Genomic DNA, 20967 nt, shown 5'->3' with positions numbered 1-20967 from the left:
CGACCCACTTCCAGCACATGTATACGAGACACAAAGAGCGAGACGAAGACGAAGAGAATGGTGAAACTACTGTATCTTGCTCTACTGGTTAAACGGGGTTCTGATAGAAAAACGGTGCAGGAAGCTATACAAAAAGGTGTTCTTTTGCAGGACAATGTAGTTCTGAAGATCTCAAAATTTGCATTGAACGTTCGGCATACTTGTCAGATATTATGCCCAATCGAACTATTTTTTGTTTCCAAACCTCAAAAACTTTGAAAGGAAAGAGATTCTCTGTGGACTCGGAGGTAATAGTAGCAGTTGAAGCCTATTTCAGAGAGCGGATGTCGGATTGCTTTTTTCAAGGGTGAAAGAAGCTTCAGGAACTATGTGCCAATGCCGCTGACTTTTGTGGTGAATATGCCGAATCGTAATAAAGGTTTATGACTTAAGATCACGTTCTTCCTCAGAACTGTTGTGCTTGTCTTCGTGTCCCGTGTCTCTCGGTTATTCGTTCCTTCATCAAGAGGTCATGAGATTAGTGACTACGGAGGAGGATGCTTGCCTATCAAAGCTAGCCTGTCCTCCGACACTTCTTGTGCTCATGAGTCAGTCCCACGTGCAAGCTGTTGTTAAGATGGGTCAGTCACGACAAGGGCTGGGAATCCCAGGCCAGTTTTACAGCCTCAGGACCTTGGGATTTTGCCCAACTAATCCCAGGATGGGATTTCGGATGTTTTTGCTGTGTTGATGTAGAACGGAAACAGTACGCATACACAGCCTTTGTCTAGTAACTCCAATGATTTCTGTGTGTGTTTTGTGTGTCTCCTTTGCATTCTTGTCACTGCGTGTTACATTCGTTTTCAATATGAGACATGTTTTATCTAAAAACTGATAAGGCCTGTTTCATGTTCAAATAAAAGGCTCGTTTTTATTTGCAGTTGTCATGCTCAGCGCCTACCGATTTATTTAATACTGCCACTGAATGAGAAACATAGACTGGACTTCTAAACTTCTTTTAACAAGCATCAAAACTTTATTGATACCAACAGATCGGTCATTGTCATTCATGTAGTAGTAGTTGGCAAATTAAAGCAGCTGCTACGTGGCAACCTGTTGTAGAGTTAGTCTTACCATCTTGTGTTTGCATTCTTTGTTGCACCATGTGCTGATGTTTTTGTATTTATGTTATACTGTTATGTGCTTTGTTTTTTATTGTAACACTGTTCACTGCCCTGCCAAAACAGGGGTTCGGTCCCCCTTTGCAAGAGAAATGAGTAAAAAAAAAGTAAAACATGAAAGAACTCAATATGCAGAGCATGCCTGGCATAATGGTAAAGAATGCAACAGAGACACAGAAACGGAGGTTTCAAAACTTGGCAAGCAACAGGATGTGAATGCCTACACCTGCTTAATGTCCGGGAAAAGTCTAGTTTTCGAAAGCACTTGCTTTCCCCCCTTCTTTGCACTGTTATTCATGCATATGCCCCTATAAAGACCGTTAGACAACACCAGTACCCCTCAAACGATCAAAGCTACAGAGGGAGATCTGGCTGATGTGTCACAGGTGTCAAGAATTGAAGCCTGCTTACCAACACCCCGCAGGGAATGGAAAAAGACGCGTATGCTCATAGACTGCTTGAGAGGCAGCTAAGGACGAAGGATTGTCATTCAAAATGTGTTCTAGAAAATAAATAACTCGTAATTGTTACACTGTTCTGTGTCACGACTACACCAACAATAAGTTTTCAGTATTCACCACGAATCCTGAAATCCAGGAACTTTTTCGAAAAAATTCCCAAATTTCGGGACGTAAAAAACAGCCGGGATTCTCTGGACTTTGGGATATCCCGGATCCCAACACTAGTCATGACACCTCTGATAAATTTTAAATATGGTATATATACCCTGATAAAAGACTCAAAATATGGATAGTATTGCAAGTCCAGTGGTAAATCAGTGGTGTGGCCATATTACACCACCTGATCGCTTGTTGTTAGCTCAAGGTCATGCTTAGGGGATCCAACTCAGCTACCAATTGTCGTGATTTACGGTGGGTTTCCTGGTGGACCTTTAAGATGGTTCGTTGAAGTCCACCCAGGGTGCCCACTAATGCGCCCTCTCCGATTCCTTCATTCTGTTCACAACTGTGCACCGTAGCAGTACTAACAGAGAACTGAAAAACCGAGCAGCAAACAACCACAAGACAATCTCGAGCAACTAACTGCAAGTTTCAAACAGTCTTCAGAATAACAAACTATTCTATATTGTATTGCTTTTGTAAAGAATAGTGGTACTATTCCAAATTTTTTAAAGTAACTGAAGCATCAAATTAAAATGTGTTATAAAAATTAGACAGGACACAGTTATGGCTGCCACATCCTGTGAAAATAATTTTTCCGACCCACTGGATTTACGTCTCTCGCAAATTTAAAAAAAAAAGAAAGAAAAAGAAACGGAAAGAAAGGAAGAAAAATTTGCTCACCTTGGACAGAAGCTACTGAGCATTTTATGGATGTAGACGTGAAACTCATCCTAAGGGCCGTAAAACAAGAGTTACGGTACATGTATCAACCGTCCACTTGCTCAATACTCACCCGAAACATGCCTCCTTCACTGCCCCCTCTGTATGCCACAGTCGCAATCAGAGTAAACAGGGAACGAAATTGGTAGAGGCCCAGGTTGTGCACGAAGTCTAGCATACTCTGTAAATGAATATTTCATGTATCTAAATTCAAGGTGTGTTGCAACTCAAGCATCTCTTGACTGTCCTAAGAGAAGGAGCAACTGCTATTTCTTAGAATCTGCGTCATGGAATCAACCACAAAAAGGGAGGGTCAAGGTTAGGGTTGCCGAGTGGCCACCTACGGCCTTGAAGCTGACCCCGCTGCCTCTGCTCTCGCAACATTGGCGCTCGGTAAGGGCACGTGTGGTCGCGGCAACCTAAATTCCGATGATGCGACGATACTGCATAGTTTTGACGATTATGCTTTATGGATGTGTCATTACCAAATTTTTGGCCAGTTCAACGTTTCGCTCCACTCTTATGCATGAACATTGCCTCAGCTCATGAAAAAGGAAAGGAATGTTGCTGCTTTTGTTCTACTCCTCGCACTGAAATAAATCATTCGAACTAACTGTACTGTGTGTTTCTTCTTTTTTTTTTTTGCTTTTTGTAAGTAGTTATGGGAGAAAATAATTGTACTGTGTGTGTATGTGTGTGTGCGTGTGCGCGCGTGTGTGCGTCTTTTTTTTCTTTCTTTTTGAAAGTACAGTAGAACCTCCAAAGTCGGACACCTCCCCACCTCGGACAAGATTTAATTGCACCGGCAGGCTCCCATTGAAAATACATGGGGACGAAATTCTCTATGTCAGACACCTCCCTATCCTGGAAGTAGGACAGGGTTTCCCTTGCTAAGTCAGACAAAGCCCTGGCAAAATTATCTCAATCTCGGCCCATCTTTGCACCAAAAAGACCCAAAATGAGCAAGTGCCCTTGACTTCCGCCCTTTTTTTTCCCCTATACTGGTCTCAGCATTTTGTTGTTTTACTTTTTCGAGTCCAAATAGGGGTGCTGTCAGTCTACACTGAAACCATTCTTTAGTGTGAGCACTTGTCTTCAGATTATCTAGAGCCTTTTAACGCGCACTGCACCAAGATAATGAAAAGCGGGCTGACGCTTCAGGGACAAGTCATAGAGCTTAATTCCAAGTGGGTTTAAACTCTCAAGCAAGTAGCACGCTGCTCGAAAAGCTCCAAAGGTAGTGCCATTGAGTGGAATCTGCACGGATTTTTATCTACCAAAATTAGCAATTAATCATCAGTGAAGAGTTTGTAGAGAGGTACCACTAATGACCATGAATAGAAGAAGGAAGACATCTTTTTCAACACAGCTGTGATCTTTTCCATTTTTTGTTTCCCTCGTATTCTGTATCTCGGACACCTCCCTAAATAGGACACATTTCGGCTGCACCGCGGGTGTCCAAGATAGGGAGGTTTCACTGTAGTTACGGAAGGTGTCCGCCCTTTTGGTCGAAAGCCGTTTGTTCGAAGGGTAGTTCCCACTTAAATCAGATGCAGACAAAAGAGGGGAAAAAATTCACGCAGCAGTGGCCGGTTCCGAAAAAAATGGTCCCGCGTCCGGAGTTTCTCTTGCTTGTGACATAAGAAGTGGAAAGAGAGGCTCGCACTGGTGAAGCGCACAGGCATTAGGTGAAGCAGACTTGCGGAATGGTGACGTGCAATGTTGCCAGAAGCTGTCCCCTCCACGTGTCCTGGTCGCCGTTTTCGTCACACAATTTCGCGGTTTATTCTTGCGAGAGAGGTAAAAAGGTAAAAACAGAGATAAGGTTCCATGTTTATTGTAGGTTGAATGTCTGACATGCGTTTTGATCAGATTAACGAAATTTTACCAATAAACAAGATTGTTAGCATCTTAAGGCATTTTTCCTTTGAAACATCCGTTCTAACGTAAACGAAGATTTTCCGCGGTCTCCTGAAGTTCGTTCTAAAGGAGTTTGACTGTACAGTAAGTGTGTAGAAAGCACTGATTCAAACATGCACAATTACATAATGTAAACGTCTGTAGACCAGTAGTAGCAGCTACGTGCTGCGCATTAATTTTGTACACTTGAAATAGCATTGCCCCTGACTGAATTGCGATTCCTCTACCTCGTATGTAGCCACTACGTGGTCGCTTACGCTCCGCAGCTCCTTGTGCTCAACCAGAAAACCTGTGAAAAGGCACTTAGTACGAATGAGGAACACGTGCAGGTACTTCTTCCGTTTGGTGTGCGCCGTCCGAGGAGACGGAACTACTGCACGAGACTGGACTGATAGGACAATAGCACGTCTTCTCAAGAAACGCGGAGACAACTGAACATGCGATCAGCCGCGACCTCCAGCCATGGATAGTCATGGCGTGAACACGTGTTGCGGGCTGTCTAATTCTTCTGGAATACGTTTACGCAGCTTTAAAACGAAAATGAAAGAGAAAAAGCTCAATGTCCCAATTTTTTTGGAGATAGGAGTTCATACAATCGGGAGACTGGACAAAATTCGGGAGTCTCCCGGATAATCTGGGGTAGTTGGCAGGTATGGATATTTGTTTACTCCGCAAGACCGCAATCTACACACTATGTTTGGGGGATGCTCACATAAACAAACTTATACAAGAGCCGAATAGTTCAAACTTCAGCACAGATATTGTGTTAAGCTTTTGTTCGTCTTTCGTCGATGATCCAAGGTAAGATAATCTCGAATGAGAAGTGGAACATGTAATACAGAAGACAGAGCTGTTCTGCCCTCCTAGAGGCACACTGTGCACCTTTGTTTACCTTTATGGAGTGCGCACATAGTTTCTCCGGCCAATCGGAAGCGGCCAAGATGAATTTGTGCTGTTTACACCGAAATTCCAGCACAACACTGCAGCTGTTTAAAGTAGGGTCACAGCTAAGGGCCTGCTTTTTCTGCTGTGGCAAATCTCGAATTCTGCAGCAGGGAATCAGATGTTTTTTTGTTTTTTTTATCAATTTTCCGCGGCAAATGCTTGCGCGTCTAGCTGACGGGGATCTTTATTAACTCGCATGACATAGAAGTACAGTGTCTACAAATCCAAAGTATGTACAGTTGTAGCGAAGCATCACATGGTACTTCGTGCTGTTTTAACAGTAGCATAACACAGTTAAAACAGTAACGGCAGAAAAACAATCTGTCATTTTAGTACAATTATTCAGTACCATAGTAATCATTACAATCTTGTTTCCCCAAGTGGGAGTGTTTAGTCATTGCATGCATCACCGTGACGAACGCGCTTGACGGGATATCGCTAATCGGACAAACACAAAAATAGTAAAGGTGGGATAGATGTGAGCTAAGCCTGTACTGCCAACATGAGATGTGTGGTACACGATTGTTTTCGTTGCAGTTAGATGGTGTGGGCATAACGAGCTGTAGGTACATCCATCATAGGTGCCAAAGCTGTGTCCCTTAGAGTCACTAAATAAGCTTATTTAGTGACTCTAGGCTAGTTCCATCTCAAATCGAGCAATCCGGTGCACTTGATGTTTCTAATGAAGCGGAAAAAAATATATGTCGAAGCCATCACTGAGTTAGGAGAAATAAACGCTTTCGGAATTCTCGGCGCTGCACGGTTCGGGATATAGGAGAGGAGGAAAAAACTGCCTCCCAGAAGACTATGTCGTCGCGCACAGGTTTGAGCGTTCCCTACAAGGCTATTTCTTGTCGCATTGTAGTAATTTCTTCATCTGGCTTTAGACCACCTAGGGCACAATAGGCCCCTGGGTTGGCAGTGCTGTGTCGGTTTTTGTTTGTGTGCAAAAAAAATATCAAAGTTGACTCAAAGCGCCGAAAAGCACCATATTCACTGCAACTTTGTGGGCGATGTAAAAAACAGATAAGATTGAGCTTTATGCCGTTTAATTTGTCATTCATGGAGCTATCGAATTATATATAAGTTGCTACTCTACTCTGTCAGGAACGTCAGCGATACTTAAGGAAGTAGCGCCATACAACCGAAAAATGACCAATTTCGGAAGCCTTTACCTAAAAAACCACACCAAAAACTTGCCTCAAAAGTTTTATATGTTGTAGGTAGTCCCTTAGACTATGCACAGAAGAAAAATCAAAATTCGGACTTGATCGGTAGGCACACTGTGAATTTTTTGCCACCCCTTTCCCGCGGAGCGCATTCAAGCAGTGGCACCGTGTCCCGCGTGTTGCAAAATCGAATTTTCCAAAGGGACTTTCAACTTCAGGCTTTACATGAAAGTAATTGCTACAGTTTGAAGCCGTTCTGAGCATTTATGTTCATAACAGTGTTGAAATCGCTGAATGTATATTGTGGAGCAACCGATCTGCTAGCACTTTTTTGCGGGATGTCACACATGCATTGCAAGTGCTGGGAGCCCGTGAAGAACAGAATGCGTTTACACCTTTGTAAGAGCTGTATCTGTTCAGGGTGGGTATAAACAAGCATATTTACTGTACACATTATGGAAGGAGAGACGCAGTGACTTCCAGCATTCTTTAAAACACTTCCTTTCCTATGGCTCCATGACCCCGGACAGCGGAAATCGCACAGAGGAAAGTGTTGTGCAGTGTCCTATGCACACATTCAATGCGAATTTATGGTGCCTTTTCTGAACCTTGCTGAAACAGCGCGACTGGCGCCGTTGTCCAATATGTTCTTCGGTTCGACATGCCGCGACCATGGGAAGGTCCTAGCCGGATTAACTCTCGAAAGACACCTTGCACAAGGTTTCGAATCATCATCGACTACAGAAGTGCTCTTTTCCCTTTGCTCTTTTATCTCCTGGTCATGTTGCTTGCATCAGGTTGCTTTCCCGGGAGTGCTGCTTTTTTTCGTTTTTGGGATGTTGCCATATGGCGTGTTACCAGTTGCAAGGTGAGAGTTGGACTCCGCAATGCTTACCATAGCTGGGCGAACATACTCATGGGAGGTTATACACGGGAAAATCACTTTAGTACACCTTGGAACAGAACTTCCAAACAGCACGTGTATGCACATTATTTTAAAAAGGAAGCCTCCCAAAAGCATTAGGAGTAGCTGAAAAGTAAGCTGTTTAAATATGATGCTGACCTTGAAGAATGCTCCAAATGGAGCCACCGTTCGAGGATGTTCTTGGACCAAATGTGTGAGAACAGATAGTGCAGCATCCATTTGTGATGTTATCCCACTTCCAACATGAGTCACCAGGTTCACAACGACCTCCTGCATAGAATATGGTCAGAAGCTACACAGGAAAATAAATTTTGCATACCTGCCTCATGGAGCCCTCAAAGCAAAGGAAAGCACGCTTGTACAAATGACTCCCAAATGGTTCAGTACACCACATCAGTGCCTGTGCCAACTGCAGAACTGTACCAGCATAGGCTCTCATTACCTATAACAGGACACCCAAAAGAAAGTTGGGTGCCACTAGTGACAAAGCAATACCCTACCAATTGTCACTTGCAAATACTAAATGACAATTGTAGTAAACAATTGTTGCACTAGGATTTGTTGTGTTCTACTTTGCATTTTCAATTGAAGAGTTTTGGGAATAATGGGTTATGTACACCACTAAGAAGTGACACTACGAACTACTAAACGTTTATTTCGCCATCTGTGGTGTCACCTTGTGTGGTATGTGTGTCATGAGTTAAAGTCAGTGCTATTGTAGACACCATCTATCAGCTTAACAATCTGTTTAACACTCACCAATGGTAAGAGAAATGTAAAACATTGATTCAGCCGAAATGTTTCTGGCAAACATTACATCATCAAGAAAAGCATGCTAGATGATTGTGTGACACAGACCAGATTGAAATTTTCTTTCATAAGCTTGAGCAGGGCCTTGATGTGGATGATGTCCACATTAAAGTCTCCGCAAATTAGAATAAATATTTCAATATCTGGTTCAAGATTTGGTAGAGTTGTTGAGTATGCTAACAGAGATTGATGGACAAAAAGGTGAGTATCTCGCTGTAATGTGCCTGGGTGAACAAATGGCACCATTGACTAAACCATCTTTAACGTCGATGTCAGTAATGAATTATCATATACAGATAGCCCGTGGCAATGGCCCTATACAGCAATGCTGCAGATTCAGTCACTTTCATTTTACATAATTTACGGTGAGAGTCATTCAATTCTGCGACTGAGTTGTAACTGATAATTCGATCTTGAGTAACACACTGCATCGTATTGGTGATAGTTGTTCTTGATTGTGCTCTTCGACATCGTTGTTGTGATGATGCAAATGTACGGCCAACAGCACATCTTCATAGTACCACTTGATGGTGCAAAGCGTAGGTGAGTCTCATCATGGACAAGCGCAACTCCACTGCTAATATTAATGATGTACCGCATTTGCTCACATAGTAGACACACTCATGTATAGAATGCACCCCAAAGCTGAGCAATCATTTGAGGTCACTTTCTTTTTTTTTTCTTCTCTGTGTACATAAGGCGCACCCATACTTTTGTAGCATGGGTGATTCGTACATCTAAGCATGTGCCATATCTCTCCGTGCTGGCTGCAAGGAGGAGAACAGCACATGGACGGAAAGCGCAACGACACTGTCTGAGTGACGAGCCAATGAGGTGAGGACTTGAGACATAAGGAGAAGAGTCCCTCTCTGTCCCTCTTGCTTGTGTTGGTTTCTGTTGATGGTGCTTGTGGAAATCATGGCAGTGTGATACATTCTTGGATTTTTGGCTTCCGTCATTTGGCTACATGTCAAAGTAAAAGCTCATGGTAATCATGCATGGAGTTACGGGGCCGAAACAGCGGCAAGTCTCCGGAAGTGGAACACACTGCCCTCACGCATGTGCTAGTTTTGACGGGAAGGACTCGCTGCGACATGCAAGATTGAGGGTCTCAATGACACTAGGGACGCTGACAAAGAGAATGCGCCTTGCGATTCTGAGGATGATGACGACAACAACAATACAGACCTCTGGCAGAAAACACAAGTTTTGTGTACTGGGCCATCCTAGCTGAAACCAGCCAAAGGTGTAGATCAACCCTCTTAGAATTTGCTGAAAAGAATTCTGTGAATTTCCTTAGGGGTGTGTATGCAGGATATAATTTTTTTCCTCCAAGGTGTTGTCTTCTTGAATGTTGGGGGTGCCTCACACTCTGCCCAAACATTCAAAAGGTGTGGTCTGTTCCACGCGTCCTTCTGACACCTGGTGTTAGAGTGGAAGGTTCAATCTATCTTCTCGAAGGACATATCGAACGAGAACAAATGTGGTGACGTGGTGAGAGCTCAAGAATGGAGCACATTTTGGGCCAAGTTTACAATTAATTTTCGGCAAGTTAGCATTTTCGCAGGAGCCAGAGATAATTTGTGCTCGTAAGCTACTGTATGGAGGTTAGCTTAATGTAAAGATATGAAGCTGATCTGTATTCACTGTTTAACTAAGCGATCGAGAATATCGACCATTCGTAAAAAATTACAGTGCCTGAGTTGTCAGAGTGTCAAAAGTGTCCAAAGTAAAAAAATAGCTAGGGTTTTTTCTTTAATTAATGAGCATATGCATTACTCACTGGTCAGCTTTTGTCTCAATCATGTTTACTAACAACAAAGTTCTTCGATAAAGTCTGCAGTTTGAGAGTTGCTTGGCTGGGGGATTTTCGTGAAACACCTGATAGAGCATCACAAGGACATACCGTACATCGTGTACCTTGTGCTAGGAAAGCTTTGCAATCCCATTCTGGCAGATAATGATGACAAGAGATTATGACAAAATACACAAATTATTGCAATTCCAGTATTTTGGCAGCACCATGCTGAAAACTTTGGCACCTATCTACTGTGTACCAAAGATTAACGATGAAACTCAGATCCTGGAATAACAATTGCTTGGCGAAGCAGAAAGTTAGAGCAAGTGCAAGCATTCATGAAAGAACAGAAATGTGAACAGGTGCCAAAAGTGACAAGCCATCATCTATTGGGACTACACCAAGCTACCTCACTCACCTGACCATGGTTGTTGAACATAACTGCGAGCAGTGAGGGTGTAAAGTGCCCTTGTCGAGCCTTGGACCTCACAAGAAGCTCAACTGCCTTCTGACGTTGACATACACTGTACCATACTACTAGGAATATGAGGTCCAATGGCTGCATGCATTGTACACAAATTAGTCCAGGTCAGTCTGCTTCAATGATACTTACCTTATGTTCCAAAGGGCTTCGAGTGTTTTCAATTGCCTGCAAAAAGACGAAAGTAGAGTTTAGTATATGATTATTTCAACGCACCCATAAAGGTACATTAGGTCATTAGGTCAAAGGTTCTCAAAACTTATTTCACAATGTCTCCCGAGAGCTCCCGTGATGCCACATTCAATGACATCAAGACGGCCAGCACATTGTTGGGAAAGTATAAAAATCATTCCACAAGGTAAAACATGATGTGTCGTTATACATGTGATTTACTGTTTGTACTGCAAGGAGTAAACGGATGCAAAGTATGGATTCATGCTGCATGAAACAAACTCACAGTGTGCTGTTTGCAGTAAGCCTTTTAGCAAGTAGTTTCATGAATGTGTGCAGAACCACCTGTCTTGCTCATTGTTTCATTAAGTATTTTTTTAGAATATAAGGTCCTCTTAGGCATGTTCAGGTTGGAAGTTCATTGCCATGCCAAAAAATGTATAGTGTTGTTGAGTTTCCCAAAGTTTGAGAACCCCAGCATTAGAGGGTTTAAAGCTTAGGAAATGCATCACTACAACAAGCACACAAGAACAAATATAAGTGAACAAACAAGTAACCGGCAGACTCCAAATTAATATCAAATGCAGTACTACATGTTACAGAAACATAGCACAAACAAAATGTAGTACGAGGGGTGCTCAAGTCAAACGGGGACTTTCTGTCTCCTAAGTGTACAAATGGCTCACCCTACTACTTTTTCGTCATTTTCACACGAGACAGTTTGTGCGAACAGCGAGTTGTCATGAAGTTTCTCGTGAATGAAGGCGTAAAGTCGTCTGAAATTCACAGAAGACTTCAGGCTCAGTATGGCCAGGATACACATAGCCACAGCAAAGCGTTTGAGTGGTGCAAACGGTTCCGAGACCGCCGTACGTCAGTGCAGGACGATCCCAGCCAGGGCGGCTCATAGTCCAGTGTCAGAGTTCCTGAGAACATTCAACTTGCGGAGCGCCTGATCCTCAAGGACCGACGGAAAAAATGTCGGGCCAAAAGCGGCCGGGCCTCATCACCAAAGGAGTCCTTACCCCACATGACAATGCACACCCGCATCCCGCACATCTCACAACACGCACCTTACAGGAACTTGGCTGGGAGTTGCTGCCACATCCCCGTTACAGTCCAGACCTCGCCCCCAGTGATTTCCATGGCTTCGGGCCACTGAAGGCGTTCCTTGGGGGCCGCCACTTCAGCTGCGACGATGAGGTAAAAAATGCGGTCCGATCATGGCTGCTACGGGCCAGTAAGAATTTCTACGCTGCTGGCATCCAAGCCCTCGTGAAACGCCGGGACAAGTGCATTAGTGCAGCTGGAGATTATGTTGAAAAATACAACTAATTTCTCGCCTGTAAGTTCATTTTACTTTTGCAAAAAATGGAAAGTCCCGGTTTGACTTGGACACCCCTCGTAATTACAAACTTAGATGCTGTAATGAAATTCATGAGGACCTATGAATACAGCAATCTTGTTGTGCAGGTTATTCCATTGAGCAAAATGCTTAAAAAATGGCAAAAACTGTAGTTGTTGCAAAGGAAGCGATCAACTTTATTTGGACAATTATGATTGGAAAAGTATGGTGAAGCAGTTATTCGGGCCCTGCAATACAGGAATGGTATATAAACAAATTGTGTAAAAAATGGTTTTCACTGGTTAGGATGTGGTAGAAGGAAAATCGTTAGCACTGAGCCTTGATGCTCTCTTGTTAATAGGAGAAGGGCCTCATGTGGTTATTCCATGTCAAATTAGCCGACACAGATGCTATTCTAGATGCTAGTGAGAAATATGTACATCTTATTAAAGGTTGCAGTGTGGCAAAGTATTATGATGTCAAAAGTTCATGATGAAGCATTTCGGAAACAGGATTCCACGAAAAACTCCCTCAACCTGGTCAAAAAATCAAAAAGGTCCAGAAAGCTACAGCATTGTAGAAAAACGTAGAATTAGTTCAAACATATTTGGTGGAATTGCTGTATCTGTGAATGCCAAATGCTGTGTTTATCGCAGAATAATTTTGAGACAATGTCGTCAGTGGGCTTTCCATATGCACAGAAAGCTGTTGTCTTTTATTCCATAACTAAATGAAGAATAATAACAGTAAGACTAATTCCAAAAAATGTGAAATGGGAGTGATCTACAGGATGCTACTTGGTGAAGCAGTCTGTCCACAAAGCAGAGCACCAGTAGGCAAGACGCTATGCAGCAAATGCGATTATCGCGGTCATTAGAAAAGAAAAGGACAATGCAGGTTACATTGAGAACAACCTTACAGGTTATTAAGAAAACAGATGCATAATGGTGGCTCTTTTCGGTACAGGAATGGTCTGCTTTTCTGAGCAGCCGCCGGAAACTATTGAGGTGAGGTCGTTCAGCACCTTCTGTCTATGCGTGGGTTCTGCAAAGAACGTGTATACCTGCTCGAGGAAATCTGAAAAGGCAATAGCAGCGGAACACCACTGGGCAGCTGATTTTGCAACCGGATTCGTGCAGAACAATGAACCCAAGTGGCCAGAAGATTTTTCTGTCATACTAGTGCTTGAAGACATTTTTTTTTTGCACTCATGGACGCAGCACACGCGCGAGACTGCCCGCAATAGACTGTTTGCTTGTGCCATGTGCACAGAGGAAACTCATTAAAGCTTTGAAAATGTCCACATCCTTATACCCCTTGATCAGACATGAGCCTTACAAATCTTTCAACTGGCGTAGTAGCAGAACCTTGTTAATTGGAAGTCGTCTGGATAGTGAAAAAATTTCAAATTACGCGAACCTGGGCACATGGAGAAGGATAATATATTTATTTGCCGAAGAACTCACATATCTTCGTCTGCCGCTTTCCGAAAATAGCATCGCACGTCACCGTTCGCTCAAGGTGGGTTACAAAGTCCATCATATCACTGCACGTGCGCCGTTGGCTTAAGGGAACTGTCTCGTACCCCCTACCCCTTTCATAAAGTGTACCATTCGACTGCCCTTTGTTGAAAATGGAATACTGCGAATTTACCTGACAAAACAAGTCACGGTTATTAAATAACCAAATTAAATTGATAAAGATTGCAGAGCAAGCCGCAATCTGTGTTGGCAATAGTAAGAACGGCCACGTCACCCCGCGGGAAAGTCCGTGATAGGACACAGAAATCGTCTGCTTTTGCGCGCACTAGTGCACCAGCGTGAGCAGATGACTTTCAGAAGTTACTGGGGAGTGGGGACCGCGGCAACTCTCGTACATTTTCTTTTTTTTTATCACATCACATCACATCATGAAAACAAACAAACAAAAACACTGCGAGGATACGCCGTGAAATGTGTGTTATGGAGTGGCTGATTCCAAAACTACATCGATGCCATATTAGTTCACGACCAACATATCCTGAAGCTGCTTATCCATCGAGCATTTACATCCAAAAGATCACCAAGTCCACCGTGCGGTTACATCCAACGTGTCGGTACATCCATACCGTGCCGTTACAGCCAACGAGCCGTTGCATCCAATGCGCCATTACGTCCACCGATGGATGTAACGTCTCGTTGGCCGTAGCGACCCCAGTCCGGTTAGAGCCGGGTCCTAGGTTAGGTAGTTTCCAGGGTAGGTTAGTTTAGGCTTGTTTTTGACAGTTCACCGTCCACACTCCATCGCATCGTCCTCATCACATTATAGCTGGATATTCCGAAATCCTAAGCTGTTTGGAGAAGGATCGAAGACGCTTGGTCGAAAGCCGTTCGATCAACAGCCGGTTGATCGACGCCGTTTGTTCGAAAGACGTTTTTTCGAAGGGAGTTCGAAGGTCGCAGCGTGTCCTTAGCACCTCTTTTTCTGTAACTTTTGACTCAAGCATATGGGTGTAGGAAAGAATGTCCCCGGAAAAGTCCCCAAGAAAAATGTTCGCGAAAAAATGTCAACGTTCCTAGCCCCTCAGGTAAGATTATAGCGCAAAACAATGCACCGACGTTTTGATCATGAGGTATTTAAAATTCAACTACATACCTACAACTGTGGGTGGAATAGGGTAAGTTACGAGAGTGAATAAAGTGCCGTGCAACAAACTGCCTTCTAAATACCATGCGATCCTAACCTCAACGCCCTTATTTTGTTTCTTTCGAGAGCTCCCGGTAGCCTCTCCACAGGGGACACTTTTCCCGGGGACATTCTTTCCGTGGACGTTTTTTCCGGGGACTTTTTTTCCGGCTCCCCAAGCATATGAAGCATGAGGCAATCAGAGTCCTCTCCTTTTTTGTTTGTTTGTTTGTTTCTTGCTTCTTTTTTTTTTTTTTTTTTCAGCTAAAGAAGGGAGACCACTGGTTATCTGCAGACCTTTGTCATTCACGAACATCACAGCCGTTTCGGGTTTGTGCTTACTCAGTCAACTGCCTCATACGGCTAACGAGAATCTCTCGTATTTACGGTTAGTGGAAGGCCAACTTCACAAACATTCCAGTAACGTTCAACAGGACTGCCCTGTAATGTTCGTAATGTTGAAACAGCCAGCAAGCGGATTACACACAGATAAATGTTTCTTAGGATAACGGCGCTTAGAACTGCTGCTTTATTTGTTGTTTCTCTTTCTTTCTTTTATTGATCGATTTATTTTTATTTTTATCTTTATTATTTTATTTATTTATTTTCATGAACTCTCCACGTGAACCAATAAGAAAAATCGATCAAGCGACCGCTGCTAATTTCCGCCTACGCAATGAGCAACAGTCTTTTCCGGAACCCAAATTCACGTTCGTGAAGCAAGGAAAACCAACGACAACCAACGACAGCGACGGGGGAGGGGGGGTATATTTATTAGACCAAAAGGAAAAAAAAAAACGGGCTAAAGGTCAATCAAACGGGACGTCGGCTTGCTATTCCAAAAATACATAAATAAATAAATAAATAAATAAAATTAAGAAATAATAGATAAATGAAATGGACGCGACGGAACAGCACGTTAGTTAGTTGATTATTAGGTTAGTAAAAGTTCGGTGTTTGCATTTTCATGTTCAGGTTAGTCTTAGTGGGCTTTGGCATTTTCCGCGCAGAAAAAGCCAGATAACATTTATTTACAGTACCGTATTTTCCTGTGTATAACGCGCACTCGTGTATTACGCGCACCCCTAAAAATGAGCCGAATTTGAAAAAACTTCCATGTATAACGCGCACCGGTGCATAACGCGCGCCGCAATGTTGCTACAAGCTTCTGTACTGCCACCAGTATACAGAATAAAGCAAGGCGGTGTATAATATATGCATACGCAGAAATAGCCAGATAACATTTATTTACAGTAGTTTATTTTTCAACGGGGACTTCGATCACGTTATTTTGAGATACGGCCTATTTTTCGAGACCGGTTCCCTGGATTTTCCATCTTTCGACAATCCTTGCTAGTTGCACGTTGGATGACCCAAAACCTGTACCCGTCTGTCTTTGCACGGCGCACAAAGGGAGGCCTTCTAAGGAAGATAAGGAAAAGCTCCGGGTCACTGGGGATTCTCCGCTGAACTAGTGTCTACGCTGAACGAAAGGTCTGGTGTAATGTGAAGTACCCTGTGAAAACCAAGGAGTGTCTAAACATATAGTACTGAAGTTTCCGGGTAATAATCAGAGCGTTATGAGACGGGAATCGTGCTCTGAGACCTCGTTGCGCGTCGAGTTCCTTTCATTTTATCATGTACATTTATACATAAAGATGGAGTTCAAGGAATTATTCCGAAATCCTAAGCTGTTTGGAGAAGGCGTTTGATCGAAGACCGCTTGGTCGCAAGCCGTTCGGTCGCAAGCCGGTTGATCGACGCTCGCAGCGTGTCCTTAGCACCTCTTTTTCTGTAACTTTTGATTCGAACATACGGAGCATGAGGCAATCAGTGTCTTCTCCTTTTTTGTTTGCTTCTTGCTTTTGCAGCTAAAGAGGGGAGACCACTGGTCATTTGCAGAAAGGTTTTATTGGTCATTCACGAACAGTATAGCCATCTGGCTTTTTACTCTCTCCCACCCGAAAGGAAATAAAATTGAATAGAATTGAATTGAATTGAATAGAACAATGCGGAAGTATCCCGCGTAGCTGTAGGACACATACCGAAGAAAATGTCTTCAAGTTGGGAGCAGCCAATAGTCTGTGCTTCTTCTGGGCACCCTTTTCATTGCTGGGATCCGAAATGGGATAGTGATATGTGCACGAAAGGCACTCGAAGTATAAATGCTAAGAAGGAAATTTCGCCATAGTATAAAATACAGATACAGTAAAACTCGTGGATAGCGATATCGCGTATAACGATATCCCTCGTAAAACGATGGTTCATGATTTTACCGTCAAAATATACATTGTTGCTATGGGGAAACGACCCGCGTACAGCGATGGAGGCCGCGGTTCCGAGTACTCGTATAGCGATGTGGGACGCTGTCTCGTGCGCGTAACCTCGCGGCGATTTTCACCGCGATAAGATACAGTACAATCTCGATTATACAAATCTCACGGGGTAGCGGAAAGAATTCGTATCATCCGAAATTCGCATCAAAAGAATTAAACCCGCGAGTCGCGCGACAGTGTTCTAAAGCAAGCTTCTCCTAAAGCACGCAGGCGCTAGGTGAAGCCGACTTGCGGAATGGTGACGTGTAGTGTTGCCAGAAGATGTCCGATATGTTCCCTGATTCTCTCCACGAGTTCTGGTCGCTGTTTTCCCAGGCCAGCGTGATGTCACACAGCTTCGCGTTTTTTCTTGGCATCTGTTTCTTTTTGTTTTGCTACACGCAGGGTGGCGCGCGACTTTTCGGGGATGCGCTATTAAGGTCAGCCCTCGTTTAACGATGTACCCCGTATAACGATGGAATTCGCGATTACCGTCAGTATCGTTATACGCGGGTTTCACTGTATTGTATTAACAGACATATAAAACTTTTGATCAATCTTGTTTATGGTATGCATCTGCTCCAAACGAAGCAATAAAAAACTCAATCAAACGACCGCTGCCGTTTCGATCAAACGGTGTTCGATCAAATGACTTTCAACCAAATGTCCCGCGTTCGATCAAACGGCTTTCGTTCTTGCGGAGACGATTTCTCCGGGGGATTTTTCTCTGGGGACGGTTCTTCCTGGGGACATTTTTTCCGGGGATGAAAATCTGGCATCTCGGGCGAGCTTTGATTATATGAAACGACTTCTCCGTGATCATTCCTTCATTTGGCAACTAGCGCTCATATTCATCTCTGGAAACCCCAATTTTGTAATTGCATCTGTGTTGCCCTTCAAGAATAGTAAATTTCCTAAAATACGCATAAATTTGGCTCACATGGTGTCCAGTTCTTCAGCTTTTCAGGGGGAGTTCTGGCATGCGAGATGCTTCTCATGCCAGAACTCCCCCTTCAACTGTATATATGTGCCTGTACCATGTTTATATATTTTTGTAACCTGAAGAAGTGCAGTCTCGTGCATGAAAGTCTTGTTTACCATGTGTAAATAAATAAGTTGTTCCTACCGTTTAATATCACTTTTTGATTTACTCACCACCGGCAACTTGACATCGCCTATTTTTTCTGCCTTCGTATCTTTTTTCAAGTTTAGATTGAATTAACTGAGACCTCAGCATCCAACACAACGAAATCTGGAGTAAAAATTTACGCTTCAGAAATTATTCTAAAAAAAGAAAAGAAGGCATATATTATCCTGTCCCACATAATAAGGAGGCCGAACTGTACTTTTTTGCCACACTCAAACAAGAACCTGTTATGTTGTCAGGTGACCATAGTTATTATTTTTCTACAATGTGTCCTTTTATTTTTTGTTGAATCGTTCCTCTTGGCGTTCAGGAAAAAAAAAAAAGAAAAAAGAAAGACTGTGTTGGGAATATCGCGACTCCCGCTGCAAGGCCTTGCCGCTCGACCTTCCCATATCTTTGTTGGTTAGTTTCCGTGTGTCGACCCCAAGCCTTTATCGCCCTTCACCTCCTTTGTACGGTTTTGTAAACACGTACACCAGAAGAAAAGGAGTCCCCTGTCACTGGGGTTGTCGACTGACATCATTTTTCTGAGCGGATATAAGGTGAAAGAAAAAGAAGGGAGAACATGGAGGAAAGGAGCATTTCAAATATGTTACTGAAGTTTTCGGGTAATAATAAGTCTGTTCTACGACGGAAATTTTGAAAATTCTTTTGCACAAACGCCTTGTAAATGAATTCAGATATTTGATAATGCTTACTTACCAGAAATATACATATCAAAATGTCAGTTTTGCATGAATACAGAATCAAGGTACATTGCATGTTGTACACATGTACAGAATCAATGTACATTGCATGTTTTAAAAACATTTTTGGGACCCCTCATATAGGACCCCAGTTAGCGAATGCTGCCCTGTTGTGCATTTCTCACACACAAAATATGGACTTTGTCGCAGGCAATACTATGTACCTCGTATCTTTAATGAGCTCCCCTTCGACAGTCTTTCTTTGGAATCGAAGTACAAACTAAAAAAAGCGCTACGGCAACTTTATCATAGATATTATGTAGTACCTTTATATGTTCATGTACTGTCAAACTGTATGCCGCTGACTGCTTCAGGCCCAGTGCCATAAGCTTTTCCGCTTAGACGGGCCTGTTTTATTATATTTGTAGTTTGCTTTCTTGAAAACATAAACAAAATACAGAAGCCGACACTGAAGATTTTTGTTTAAGTTTAATTTGTACAAGCTTTCGCGTGGAGGTCCACGCTTCCTCAGGTACAAAGTGAAGTGGTGACACACATAAGTATATATAGTATAGACACTGCTGTACAAAGAAAGGGAAGAGGAAAGGAGATATGGTGCCACATGTCTGTGTACAATGAATAGCTGGGCAGACGGATAAGTGACCTCTAACCGTTTAAGAACAGTAAAAGGTGTTGTTGTGAACAAAAAGGCTCGCCAACCCAGTTTCGCGGAAGGGGGGTCAGGAGTATGGGAAACGAGTGGCCCAGAATGGACAAAAGGGAAGGTTACGGATTATCTAACGGAGTACCAGACGATGACTGAAAGTGGGGATTCAAGAATTGTGCACAAATAAATATAGATATATAGCCACTAAATTTACATAAGCGGATAATTTAGTGGCTATATATCTATATTTATTTGTGCACAATTCTTGAATCCCCACTTTCAGTCATCGTCTGGTACTCCGTTAGATAATCCGTAACCTTCCCTTTTGTCCATTCTGGGCCACTCGTTTCCCATACTCCTGACCCCCCTTCCGCGAAACTGGGTTGGCGAGCCTTTTTGTTCACAACAACACCTTTTACTGTTCTTAAACGGTTAGAGGTCACTTATCCGTCTGCCCAGCTATTCATTGTACACAGACATGTGGCACCATATCTCCTTTCCTCTTCCCTTTCTTTGTACAGCAGTGTCTATACTATATATACTTATGTGTGTCACCACTTCACTTTGTACCTGAGGAAGCGTGGACCTCCACGCGAAAGCTTGTACAAATTAAACTTAAACAAAAATCTTCAGTGTCGGCTTCTGTATTTTGTTTATGTGATCTACAGGACTTGACTCCCCTCTTCGTATACGCATTTGCTTTCTTGAGTAAAATAATAAGAATAAGAATTATCATTATTTGAAAAAATAACAATAATAAAAAATGACGACGATGACGATGACGGTGACGATGACGATGACGGTGGCGGTGGCGGCGGTGGTGGTGATGATGATGATGTAAGCAAGTGCAGAAAAAAAGGAATACCGTTTCGAGCAGATTTTCCAGACTGGCATTGTAAGCGCTGTGTGTAGGCAATGTTTATAGCCTACTTTACAGCCGCTGGTAGATCCAATTGAGAGCCTCCGAGATACCGGCATCCGTACTATCCGATCACACTTGTACGTCGGCATACAGTAAGTATGCACTAGTAAAACAATACGAAGAGCAACTAAAAATTCCATAATCAGTCAGTACAGGCGGTAGTGACTTGTGAAAACAATAATTGTAGCATGAATATATAAGAACGAAAAAATAAAAATAAAGTACTCATGTAGCAATAGGAGACAAGCAAAAAGACGTGAATGTCTCGAATTGAACTGCGGACCTTTCGTGGCAAAGTCCGACACTTTACCACTCGACAAACAACGCAGAGGGAGCGGGCCGCCTTAAACTTGCGAGGTCAACCATGCACAATGGGGATTATTTCGGGAGTCGGAGGCGAACGGCGTGATAAGGACGAGCGTGGCGCCATCTAGAATCGGGAAAATCGTGAATCGGAGTTGCTCCCCGACTGGTATGGCCTCTTAAGAGGGATATGGGC

The 20967-nt window shown here is 43.1% G+C and overlaps 1 protein-coding gene across 4 annotated transcripts in view; it reads right to left on the bottom strand.

Annotated features, from left to right (window-relative positions):
- LOC135375593 (Fanconi anemia group D2 protein-like) overlaps window positions 1-20967 on the bottom strand; it is a 339045-nt gene that overhangs the window by 235707 nt on the left and 82371 nt on the right. For all 4 annotated transcript variants that reach the window (XM_064608269.1, XM_064608270.1, XM_064608271.1 and 1 more), the window contains exons 14-19: window positions 10684-10719; window positions 10489-10629; window positions 7782-7904; window positions 7601-7732; window positions 2577-2684; window positions 2465-2514 (exon numbers count right to left, since the gene is read on the bottom strand). In XM_064608269.1, the coding sequence (XP_064464339.1) occupies window positions 2465-2514; window positions 2577-2684; window positions 7601-7732; window positions 7782-7904; window positions 10489-10629; window positions 10684-10719 (590 nt within the window). The remainder of the gene's footprint in view (window positions 1-2464; window positions 2515-2576; window positions 2685-7600; window positions 7733-7781; window positions 7905-10488; window positions 10630-10683; window positions 10720-20967) is intronic.

Source organism: Ornithodoros turicata, unplaced genomic scaffold (assembly GCF_037126465.1).
Source record: "Ornithodoros turicata isolate Travis unplaced genomic scaffold, ASM3712646v1 ctg00000903.1, whole genome shotgun sequence".
Lineage (NCBI taxonomy): Eukaryota > Metazoa > Arthropoda > Arachnida > Ixodida > Argasidae > Ornithodoros > Ornithodoros turicata.
Note: the sequence above shows the minus strand (reverse complement) of the source record. Positions and strands in the feature narration are given on the sequence as shown.